The sequence below is a fragment of the Python bivittatus genome, unplaced genomic scaffold, assembly GCF_059951505.1.
Source record: "Python bivittatus isolate LINGU-HERP-01145 unplaced genomic scaffold, Pbiv_v1 ctg000850_np1212, whole genome shotgun sequence".
NCBI classification, from domain to species: Eukaryota; Metazoa; Chordata; class Lepidosauria; order Squamata; family Pythonidae; genus Python; species Python bivittatus.
This window is the reverse complement of record NW_028277112.1, coordinates 3,047,576-3,060,043: the sequence shown is the minus strand read 5'-3', so window position 1 is coordinate 3,060,043 and position 12,468 is coordinate 3,047,576. Positions and strand designations below refer to the sequence as shown.

The following is a 12,468-nucleotide window of genomic DNA, read 5'->3' as shown; positions in this document are numbered from 1 at the left end:
GGAGCGCTTCCGGTCTGGACGCTTTGCATCCGGGGTAGAGCAAAGCCTCAGCCATCGAGATGGTCTCGTTTAAAGAATTTCCGGTTTACTTCCGGAGGATTCCACCTGCCTTTCTTTTTCTCCCCAGAAAGGAGGTGAAGAAAACAGAATAGGCGGCTAGCCTCGGAGAGCAGTTGGGCTTCATCCCTCAGCCGCTCCTTTCGCGCTCCTGAATTCCAAGTCCTCGTCGGAGTAAGTCAAAGCAACCTTCGCGCAGGTTGTAGCCCCGGAGCGGACGAAATGAAGAGGGCGCCTCTTGGGCTTTCCCTTGGCCGAGCGGGGATCCTGCTGGGTCTTCCTTTTCAAGCGAGCGGACTGTTGGGCCTGGAGGGCTTTTGAGAGAAGGCAAGAGAGCTTGTTTCTGGGCCGTTGGTTAGGATGCTGTAAGGTCCCTGCCAAGGCGAGTAACTCTGGGTGGGGCACCTGGGGGGACAGAGATCTGGAGAAAACCGGCTTCAGAAGCGGGGATCTCACGAGGGTCGGGGGTTATGGTGCCTCAGCAGCCTGGACTCGCGCTTGGCAGTTCTTGGTGCTCTGCGCCGTTTATGGCTATTATTAGAAATAATAAGTCACACGTCAGTTCAAAATGGTTTACATACTATCCTTCCAGGTATTCTATACTTCGGTTATGTTGTCTTTACAGTTTGGCAACTGCTTCTAAATTGTTTTAAAAGAGGATGGAGGTATACTTCAATCTCACCCGAAGAAAATCTGTGTAAGGTATTGTCGAAGGCTTTCACGGCCGGCATACGATGGCTGGTGTGGGTCTTCCGGGCTGTGTGGCCGTGTTCTGGAAGTTTTGTTTCCTAACGTTTCGCCAGCACCTGTGACCGGCATCTTCAGAGTGCAGCAGCACAGAGTGCAGCAGCACAGAGTGCAGCAGCACAGAGTGCAGCAGCACAGAGTGCAGCAGCACAGAGTGCAGCAGCAGTTCTCTCTGTGCCCAGGGTGATGTGACCCTTTTGTGGGTATTTATAGAGATCTGAGGGGGGAAGGGTGGGATTGGGTGTGGGGGGGGGGTTGGGTTACTGAGTGGCTGCTTGTTTTGGTGTCAGAATCTGTGTGTATCTTCCTGGGGATTAGGCAGGGTTTTTTCTTCTATTGAATTGTTAACGAGGGGCTGCTGGGGGTGATTAGCAAGTGGTCCTGGTGGTTGAGCTGAGAACTGAGAACTGCTCCTGTCTGTGCTCCTGCACTCTGAAGATGTCACAGCTTGCTGGCAAAACGTTAGGAAACAAAACTTCCAGAACATGGCCACACAGCCCGGTAGACCCACACCAGCCAAAATCTGTGTAACTTTGCCAACTGATTCTTTAATCCAAGAAAGACTGGAAGGTGAAGGTTAATGCTTTGCCAAGTCAGTAACTGGAAGCTCCTGAAAGCTGGTGTGCTGCATCTTTGATGAATTAGTGTCAAAAAGGGCATCTACTAGGTTGCCCTGCATTTTTGGTTTATTTACTGAGGAGGGTGTCTCATTTGGGAAGATTTGGCTCTTTTGGATGTTGATGGAATCTATAAGAAAATTTAAGCACTTTTTTAATTAAGAAATTTTTTTTAAAATCTACTATTGAACAAATCCTGACAGTAAGTACCCCTAAAATGAAATCAATGTGATTTAGGAGAAATGATTCACAGTAATGATATCTAGTAAGGAAGATATCGTATTATTTCCTAGTAAGGGGCAAAGTGATAGAAAATATACATACATGTATATGTGTGTGTGTAAACCTTGTAATCAGTATGATATGATTATTTTCTAAAACAAAAGATTCAATAAACTTGTTTTCTTCTGTCCTTCTGTTGGGTGTTGTATTGCGTGCTCAAATCCCAGATGGAATTAAGTTGTATGATCTTTGATCCTCTGTTCTTGATAGAGGAGAAAATATCTGCCATTTCCTTTCCAAGCTGGGATTTTTCAGAAAGCATCAATGTGCAGTAGTTTCATTGGGATAGAAACCTGTGAGGAAAAGGAATTGTCTTTCCCATCAGTTTTTTCCCAGGAAGTTCTAAAAAGATAATTCTTTTCTACCAAATGTAACTCTTAAGGAGGATTTTCCTTCTCTTCTCTGCAGAACTGGAGGAATAGAAGAGGAATATCCTAAGTGTATTAGGGTGTAACTGCATAAGGGGGTTTTATTTTTATGATTAGTGCTTCTCTATAGTTTTATCTTCCATCAATTTGTCTGCTTTTAAAGCTTTCTGAGTTGTTAACTATGAGCAAGTTTATAGCAAATTCAATAATTTTGGTATGTGTTATGTAATTAAATATTTCTTTTTGTCTGACAATTGTTTGATAAATTAAACTTCAAATGCTATAAAAAGGGAGAAAAATATGCCCCCCTTCTCTATTCCAGCCTTCCTCAAACTAACAAACTTCAGGGGACTTCAGTTCCTGTAAGTTCCTAACAGCATGAATATTAGTTATGCTAATATGGGATTATGGAAATTGAAGTCCAGACATCTTGAGGGCATCAAATTGGGTAAGTGCTTTTACACCATATACAGTGGTATCTTGGTTCATGAGCTTAATTCGTTCCACGACTCTGGTCGCAAACCGAATTGGTCGCAAACCAAATCAAATTTTCCCATAAGGTTCAATGTAAATACGGTTAATCCGTTCTGACCCCTACGAATGTGGTCGCCAACCGATTTTGGTCGCCAACCGAATCAAATTTTCCCATAAGGTTCAATGTAAATACGGTTAATCCGTTCTGAACCATATGTTTTTTTTTTTAAACCACAAAAATATGAAACAAAGTACAGTACAGTACAGTATGAAGAGAGAGAACACTAACCTTGCTTGAGGCGACTTTTGGCGTGGAGGACAGGAAGGCGGGTGGGGAGGCGGTTATTGTTTGGAGGGAGAGTTCCCCTCCAAAAGGACATCGGGGAGATCTCCTTCAGGGGTTTCCTCTCTTCTTTGTCTTTTAGCTGCAGGCTGAGTTTTGGCGAAAAATCTGTCTAATGTCACTTGTTTTTTCCTGCGCTGCATAACCCTCCAAAAGAGCCCTGTTTCATCGCAGTTGAACAGTTGTTCAGCGATGTATCCTTCCACCTTCATGAATTCCGCGAATTCTTTCTTGTAGGTTTCTGCAGCAGCCTTGTCAGAACTGGAAGCCTCACCATGTCTTGTCACACTGTGGATGCCAGTTCTCTTGTGGAATTTACCAAACCAGCCTCTGCTGGCTTTAAATTCTTCACTTGTTGCGCTTGTAGAGTAAATTTACAGTAAATTTTTTTTTTTGGCAGTAAATCACTGTGCAATTTCCTGGCTTTTTCACAGATCATAGCTTCACTAACGCTATCACCTGCCAGCTGTTTCTCATTCAACCACACTAACAAAAGTTTTTCCACCTCTTCCAGCACTTGTGTCCTCTGCTTGGTTAACATTGTTACTCCTTTTGCCACATCAGCTCCTTTGATGGCATCTTTATTCTTCAAAATAGTCGAGATTGTCGACTTCGCCATCTTGTACTCGGAGCCCAGATCAGTCACACAAATACCATGCTCATGCTTTTCTACAATTTTCTTCTTCAATTCAATGGTTATTTTCTTCAAAACCTTATTCTTACCATTCTTGCTCTGCACTTTCTTTTTACCACCATGCTTGCTCTGCACTTTCTTTGGAGCCATGCTAAAAAGCACACCAAAAAGCTTCACAGCCAGTGTCTGTCTGCAACCGCGATCTCGCCTACAGGAAGCCACGACCACGTGTCACAGCAGGGAAAATGGCCGCAGGTCATGTTCGTCACCCGATGTGGAGTTCGTGAACGGAAGCAAAATTTTGTGAACGGTGCTGGTCGCGAACCGAATTGTTCGTGAACAGAAGCGTTCGTGAACCGAGGTACCACTGTACAAATATATAAATCTCATCACATTTCCCTTGCCACTTTTAAACCTATAAAAATAGGTGATGTTCTTGCATAGTTGCTGCAGTTCCTTGATAATTTTGGTTAGTTTGAGACGCTGTGACCAGAAATATATGGGAAGTTCCCTTTTTAATCTTTCTTGAGCGAGCAAATTGGCAGACTACTAGCCTAATGCCCATCATCATTATTTGGTAGAAAATATTATTAAAATTAAAAATTACATGCCTAGAATAAGCCTTACTGAAGATGAATCAAAATGAGATCAGTACCTGAAGGGAAGTATTGTCTCATTTAGCTTTGTGTGTGTGTCAACAAGCATGCAAATGCAAATTACATGCAAAGATGGTGAAAATAAACACAATACCTCCTTTCCCTCATCATAGTAGAAATTATAATCTATTAATTTAAAGTTCAAAGAGATTAGATCAAGGGTATATAGCATATGGCCCTCTTGTAGAATTACACCTAGTATCCCTGCTATTGGCCGTGCTAGCTGGGGCTGTTGGGAGTTGTAGCTTAGAACAAGACAAATCCATGAAGGCAGTTCTGTTAATGGTTCTTCAGTGCAATGTTGAAATTGCCTGGCTGCTGGAAGACAAATAATAGGAGCGGCTCTTGCTTCTCTGTCACCATTTGAGTTTCTGTGAGTGTTAGAGTTTATAGTCTATGGAAAACAAAGTGCTGAACTACATACATGGTTTGTATGAACTGTCCTGAATGCAGTATGTTTTAACTGGTTTATTGCTTGTTTTTAATTTTTTGGTAGCTGCCCTGAGCCACATAGTAAATGGGCAGCCATATAAATTGATAGAACAAATAAATATCAATATCAGCCTCATTGCACAGGTTTCTTTTGTCTTCAGTGGAGATTATTTTCTGGTTGTGTGTTTGCAAAACATGCATGTGCTGGAGAGCAGGATGGAAATATATTTAAGATCTTGTTTGGTCGTGTTGGTTACCATATATGCAATTCTCTCAATTCCTGTAGAAGTTTAAGTAAAGGCTTCTATATTTTATAGTCAATTAGAGACTAATAAGTTAAAATTCTGTAAAGTAGTCCTTCTATTTTTGGTATTATTATTGTGAATGCTGTTTATGAAAAATAGATGTTCAATGGAAATAAAATTTCAGTAAAAATACAGATAAAGGATATAATCTCTGAAGGGATTGTGTATGAACTGTAATAAGGGAGTCTGCTTTGACTTAATAGAAATATTATAATATAAAAAGTATTATATTAATAGATACTATAAAATATAACAGAAATAATATAATACAATATTATATTACTGTATAATTATATTATACAATATTATAATATAAAAATATATTAATACAAATATTAATAAAAGGGACAAATATTAATTTATGTACAGTACATTTTTCCTTGTAAATATTGATATAAATATCCTGAGAGTATATTGTCAAAATCATATCAGTTTATAGTAATTGTGAATAGACTTTTATTTCAGTTTCATTTAAACTTGATATAGGTGGAAGAATAGATGTTCACTTACAGCACAGAAGAGCATGTTCCCAAATTCTTCCAGTTTGAGTCGTCCACCCTTTCCGCTAGAACGCCAACAATATAATCTCTTCATTAATCTTCCAGTGAACATACCTCCTGTTCTCTTTCACCAGCAACTCCAGAGTACAACGTAAGTATGGTATCGCTTTAATATGAAGCTTATTAGACATGTGTTTCCAGAACAAACCATGCAGGATAGCAGATCTTGAAATGTTGATATTATGCAAATCATAGAGAAGTCATTTTATATGTATGTGTATCTGTATACATATTATAAGACTGCCTTGGAAGACAGAGTTGTGTAATCAGCTTAAGCAGTGTGTGATTCTTATAGAAAATGGTTAAGATTTGTAGTCATAGGATACATACTTATGTGTTACTATTTAAGTAACAGTTTGATTATATATATATTTTTTAATATATATATATTAAAGATTTTAATGGAAAAAAGAAACAAAAGGAAAAAGGAAAAGAGGAAAAAAAAATGAAAGCATGAAATAAATAGACCAGAAATTTAGAAGCATAATAAAATTGAGTAAATTAAAAACAAATTTTCAGAGCAACTTTAGTATAATTCTGGTTTTAAGAACTTGGTAAGCTGCATAAGTAATAATATCATACTTTAATCTCCTTAGAACCCTGGTGAGTGGTACTCTTTCAGCCATCCCTCCTGTTTCGCCACCACACTTTGCCTGTAGAAATGACAGTCCAGTGCATGGATCATCTACACCTATGTTATTCCGATGCAGAAAGTAAGTAAGATATATAAATATGGAAGAATGACTTATTATACTCATAGTAGCTGTGGAACCTACAATTGTTAGGTCAAACAGGTATATTTGCTTTTAAATTATAATCTTTTTACTTGGTATTGTTTGTGCAGGTCACATTTGGAAATCAAATCCATAGCTTAATGTTATGAAAATGTGCTGCACAGTCATGAGTTTGACAATTTTAGTTTCCAGTTTAGATTAACTGTAGTGTGTGTCACATGAACTGAACAAATAGTTAATCTTACCTATAGTAAATTTGAGACTAGCAGACTTCATACGGTGAGCCACATACCTTCAAATTTCATGTGACACTCTATTAAAGATGAACAACCTGAAGCTCCAGGGTCATGTGCAGTCCCCAAAGTTTTGGAGGCAACCCATTCCAGTCCCCTTTCAAAAACTGCCACTGAATTATAATATTTAACATGACAAAAGGGAAATGTTAAGTATGAATTACATTGAAATGAACCCAAATTTAGTTCTAGCTTTGTTCTGGCCCTATTTTCTTTTTGGAGAATAGCCCTCAGGTACATTCAAAGATCAAATGCAGTCCTCATCTTTAAAAAATTTGAATACAAATAGCAATAGAAATTGTCTTAATTCTTCAATATTGTTCTAAAAAGGGTTTGGAAGAGATTTTAGAGAAGTTCAGAGGCTCAAAGCATACTGGGACTTAGACCTGATGTTATTGGACTAGATCCTGTGTGAATGGAGTTCTACTCAGAATGACTCTGCTGTTAGAATTTTTCTTCCTCTGCACTCCTTAGAGCTTACATCCTCACTGAATGTGTTCCCAGATTCTCAAGGCGCATAAGGGTCTAAGTGAGTTGCAGGGAAGGGTGGTATTAAACTGATAAAATGTTCTTCTCCCATTCCATCAGTCAGAAAGTTTTGGTGAGTCAGAAGCCATCTCTGAATAGAAAGAGTCCTTCCATTTTCAGAAAGCAAATACTAGATCCAAGCCTGCTTTATTTTTATCTTGGTGGTTATCTCACAGAGGTGCCTCACATTCAAAAGTTTGGAGATTTTCACATTGCTATATGTCTACATCCGTGATAGGATTTATTTTTTAAATAGCTGTAAATGTGTGGCTTTCTTTGTGTTTCTTGTTTTTCTATTTACAATGGCAGAAAGTCAGGGAAAGAGTACCAACTTCCCAGAAACAGAAAGAAAAAAAGTAATTGCCATTTGTTTGCTTGTTAACAAATGGGATGGACTCAGGAAAAAAACGGGAAAAAACCCGTCTTAGTTGCTGATAGCTCACAAGCTGTGGGAGATGAAATACATAAGCTAAGCTGTATCAGAGGAACGTGTGGGTTTTTTCATTTGCATTAGTGAGTTAACAATGAGCTTCAAATTATAATACTTGCAGGATCAGTTTATGTTTTTGTGTAATTTGGATGAAGATAATAGCCAATGGAAATATTTGGAACATAACGTAGGTTAAAGTGCAATTTGCGTCTGAACCTGATACTTTCATCAAGAAGCTGAGAAAGGAAACTGTGGCTTAAATTCCCAATTTATATTCAAAATGTAGCTAATTAAAAATAAATATTTTTCTTGTATAAGCATGGCTAGAATTAATGCAGTGTTTAAAAAGTTTCTTTATGCTTCTCAAATGCTTGTGCTTTATCTGTTACAGTACCAGCTACATATACATGGCGTTCATCTTATTAAGTAACTGAATGATTTGATTGTTATTGCAGTGAGATATCCAGAATTTTTTTTTTCAGGGATTTGTTTAGATTTTTAATTGGCCACTTGAATGCCAGTAAAGCTAAATTCCTGAAAACTCACTCGGCTGCATATGTGTTCTTCTTTGTTCTGACTTATAAATATCTAGGGATTGTAGAGCATTAGCATTTTTACCTGCCACTTAGTAGATATGGTTCCTAATATTCCTGCTCTGAAGTTTCACTAAAGATCAGCTTAAATTACTGATTATCTCTTTTCAGGGGAGCATTCCTTTTATATAATGTTAGTGCCTTTTCACTTTTTCTGATATGTAATCCTTGTAATCTCACTAGAGGCCTGATGGATATTATGATTTGTTTGTGGGTAAACAATGCTGCAACATGGTGAAATGTCTCCAGTGAGACAGCTGGAAGTGGGCTACTGCTTTGTCATATAGAGTCACATCAAACAAGCCTTTGTCAAAGCTTTCATTCAAAGAGAAGCACCCATTGAAAACTTTGTACAGGCATAAAATTTATCCCATATGCAGCAGCTGCTGCCTTGACTAAGAAATAACGGCAAGATTTCCTGCATGAGTGGCAGGAACTTTTGTCAGTATTTCTGGAATTGAGAGTGTGTGAACCATCTGTTTTCAGTCCACAATATTCACAATGAACCGCACACTTGCTTGTATAGTATTAAACACGTGTGTTGTTCGTTGTGAATATTGTAGTCTGAAAATAATAAAATCATGTCAAGCTTACTGAGGCTGCTGAAAGCAAGATGTTTTGTAATACCAGTTGACAGTTGTTGCTTTCATATATAAATATTGTGAAATGAAATAGAGGTTCTTTTTTGCCCAGATCAAACACTTTACTGTCTGTACAATCTAAACCTACACAGTCACTTTCTACATTTGGAATGGCTGTTGTGGTAAGTTTTTCCATCTCTTCTATCTTTCTTATCATCCTTACCACTGGGTACACACTGGACACAGCTTCTCACTGCAGTACACTTTGCAAGATGTGAACTTGTTCTCTTGGATAGGGAATATTTCAAGGAAAAAAGTGTGCTTTGTGTAAGAGTGGTTTCATCAGGTTAAACTTTCAGTAACAAAACTTGTATTTATTTAATCTAGCACTGTTTTTCCATGGGGCACATATTGGGTTTCTTGTTTAAAAGAATTTAGTAAATCCTTACGAAGCATAATGCACAGTTTTGCTGGAATATTCACATTAATTAGAAGTATTTGCAATTGAGGTTTTTGTTGCATATTTTAAATGGAAAACTGGAATAATTAATTTCTTGTGTTTTTAGGAGGTTGAAAGAACAGCATCTTCCTTATGAAGTAAAGCGCCAACGATTTCATTCACCTCATCATGAATTAACTTCAGCTAACCAAGCAGTGCCTTTAATAGAAGATCACAGACATTCATTCCCTGGATCAATTTCTTCGCCATTATTTCAAGCACATTACATCTCAGATTTAACAGGATGTGTGCCACCATTACGAGAACCTTGCTTTACTGAAGCTATAGAAGCTACACTTCCAATAGCCAAAGATAAGGTAAGATTGATAAAGAATATTGTTTGATTGCAAATGGCCAAATAATTACAGAATACTACTTTGTCTTACAAAGCAAAAAATAAGTGTAAAGTCTCAAGTTGCTTTAATGCACTTCTTGCATTTAAGAACCAGTTTATAGAAACTCCACCTTCCTCCTTCTGTAACCAAAAAACACTTTTTTAAAATTAAACATTTAAAAATCCAAAATATTACACCCCCTTCCTGCAGAAGCTTGTTTGTCCCCTGCAGTGGATTGAACCTTGCCTCCAATCCTAATCAAAGTGGGTGGAAGGTGGCTGTGCTTGTGCTGCATTAATCTTGTCATCCAGGCTACCTGCTAAGGACTATTGTAGTAGCAAAGGTTTCCCACTGCTTATTGCAGTATAGCAACAATTTTAAAGGTAAATCTACCAGATTATCCAAAATCAGTATTCAGTTAGAACAGAGCCCAATTTGTTTTTGATTGCCTCCAGCTTCCAAAAATAAATATTTCCTGGTCTTGTGATTGATGTGCTGCTTAACTTCATAGCCTTGAAATAATAAATCTTATTTATCAGAATTTAGATAATTTGTTATTTGGAGAGAGATCTAGTGTGAATCAGATAAAGAGCAATGTAGGAATGATGACATTTTTTCTAAAAATGTTGTATACGTTCACTAATACTTAAAAGATTGGATTGATATTTGTACATTAAATGTAATTTGTGTTTTGTATACATAAAGTTAAGTCAGCAAGTACTGGAGTTATTTCAAGCATGTCAACAACAGATCTATGACTTGAACAAAAAAGAGCTTTGCCGTACTCAGCTCCAAAGGGAAATTCAGCAGATCTTTCCAAGTATGTTGCAATTCTGTATATTTATTACTTGCTAAAGTACTTAAACTTTTGGTATTTGAGTTCTTCCAAAAAAGAACATAATCTTTGAATTATTCTTGCCTTGCAGATAGTAGACTATTTTTGGTTGGGTCTTCATTGAATGGATTTGGTACTCGTAGCAGTGATGGTGATTTGTGCCTAGTGGTTAAAGAGGAGCCAGTAAGTACAGGCAGAAAATTTAAATCTCAGTATCTGTATTTTTTTTTTTCTAAGAAAGAGTACTGAAAGGGAGATAAATATAGAAGAGGAAGTGAAACTAGTTTTTAAAAAATCATGTTTAGCAATAAGATGTAGGTTGAGCTTCTGCAAATTCTTTATTGAAAATAGCTATTGTTTCAAATCAGTATCCTAATGATTTCCAAGAAACACTTTAGGTTATGTTTCTTAGCAAGAAAATACAGGAATAAAACTATGTTAATAGAGTGTAATATAATATAATGTATTTATATTACCCTCTCTCTGTTGGACATATAAAAATTCTCCATGGCTATGCTTACATGATTCCTATAAGTTTCCTTGTTTAATGATGGAAATACTTCTCCATGTCAGAAAGATAGAGAACTGCCATACTGCACCCACAAGTTTTTAAGATCACGAGAAGGACACATCCTGCATGCTGTTTTCTCTGTAACAAAAATAAGACAATTAGTGATGTGAGCTCTGCAATTTTAAAGAAGCTGTGGCCTTGCAAAAATGGAAAATAAAACCCCACCAGATAATTTGAAAGAAATCACTTTAAGTTAAAAGGGTGGTTTGCTGCATTACATGCTACATTAGCTTTAATAACATTTTTAGGAGGCATTCACATCAGTAGTAAAAGCCATTAATAAGTGACTTTTGCAGCAATAATAATTATGCAAATACACATCATATAGAAGTTTCAGTTTATATACTAAGAACTACTGCCTAACTACTGGTTCTTATTTAGTTCCATTAATTTGTCTGTTTTGTTGTTTAGACTTTTGAAATAATGTGTGAGTGTGACAAATAGCTTGAAGCAAATTTGGGAGGGGGACTATGAAATACCACTTAAATGAGTTATATAGTCTTTAGACTTATTTTTAGTGTGTATATGGATATTATCATTACCAAAATGAAATGCTTGGATAAAGAGATCAGGAAGAATTGAGTCCTGTTCTCCATTCACCATTGCTCCAAACAATTGCTATAATCCAAATACAGTAGAATATGAGCAAAAATTACCCCTCCTGAATGTCTCTCTCTCTCTCTTACAGCCTCCTACATTTTGACAAATGAAATTATCCACTGCCCGGAATTCTAAACGTATTGATTGCCCATAGTTCTAAATTTCTTGGGGACTTTATGTGATAGAAAAATATTCCTGGTACAGTAGTTAAGCTCTAGCGCATAGGCTGCTGTAAGGGTGAAACCTGTGAGTTTGTTCCTGCTGTCATGTAATGTATAAAGGGCTTTGATCTTGTGGATGTACTCCTTTTGTTTTTCACTTTATGCATTCATTTGATGAAATGTTTCCACTTGAACTATCAGAATTTTCTACATATGTCCAAATACAGGTAGTCTGCGGATTAAGAATGCCCAGGTTACAGACGACCCATAGTTAAGAACAGAGCCTATTGTAGCAAAATTTGAGTTAAATACACAATGGTTTGAGTTCATTACACAGTGCTACTTATACAGTATCTTACAGTAATACTGTTCCACTTTATGTACAAATTCAACTTAAGGACAGACCTTGGGAACGGAACTTGTTCTTAAACTGGGAGCCACCTGTACTTCCATTTTGCTTTAAAACATTAATGGCTGTAATTTGTTTCAGATGAATCAGAAGACTGAAGCAAGACACATACTCAGCTTACTCCAAAAACACTTCTGTAGGAAGCTTTGTAAGTTCCACACTGTTTTTATAATGAAATAAGTATTGTTAATTTGTTTATAGTTTTCATTAATAGAAATATTAACATTAAAAAACTTAAAGGTAACTAAAATAATTAAGATTGCACTTTTGCCTTCTTGAGTTAGTGACCCTTATTTGGATTTGAAATGTATTCCTAGTGTGTATGTGTTCTCTTGTCAATAGCATAACGTTTAGTGTATGTTTTTTGATGAAGATTTGTTTGCAAGTCACATTTGTTATAGTTCTAGGGAAGTACAATATAATG

General features: G+C 37.0%; 1 protein-coding gene across 4 annotated transcripts in view; it reads left to right on the top strand.

Moving 5' to 3' along the window:
* The first annotated feature begins 69 nt into the window (after positions 1 to 69).
* TENT2 (terminal nucleotidyltransferase 2) overlaps positions 70 to 12,468 on the top strand; it is a 39,720-nt gene continuing 27,321 nt past the window's right edge. Inside the window, exons 1-7 of one of the 4 annotated variants that reach the window (XM_007441018.4) lie at positions 70 to 231; positions 5,402 to 5,566; positions 6,072 to 6,188; positions 9,201 to 9,450; positions 10,174 to 10,288; positions 10,395 to 10,486; positions 12,126 to 12,192. In XM_007441018.4, coding sequence (XP_007441080.1) covers positions 5,439 to 5,566; positions 6,072 to 6,188; positions 9,201 to 9,450; positions 10,174 to 10,288; positions 10,395 to 10,486; positions 12,126 to 12,192 — 769 coding nt within the window. In that variant the 5' untranslated portion in view covers positions 70 to 231; positions 5,402 to 5,438. Of the gene's footprint in view, positions 440 to 2,476; positions 3,884 to 5,401; positions 5,567 to 6,071; positions 6,189 to 9,200; positions 9,451 to 10,173; positions 10,289 to 10,394; positions 10,487 to 12,125; positions 12,193 to 12,468 lie in introns of those variants that run through there. The other 3 variants (XM_007441017.4, XM_025174897.2, XM_088130450.1) reach the window with 3 other exon arrangements.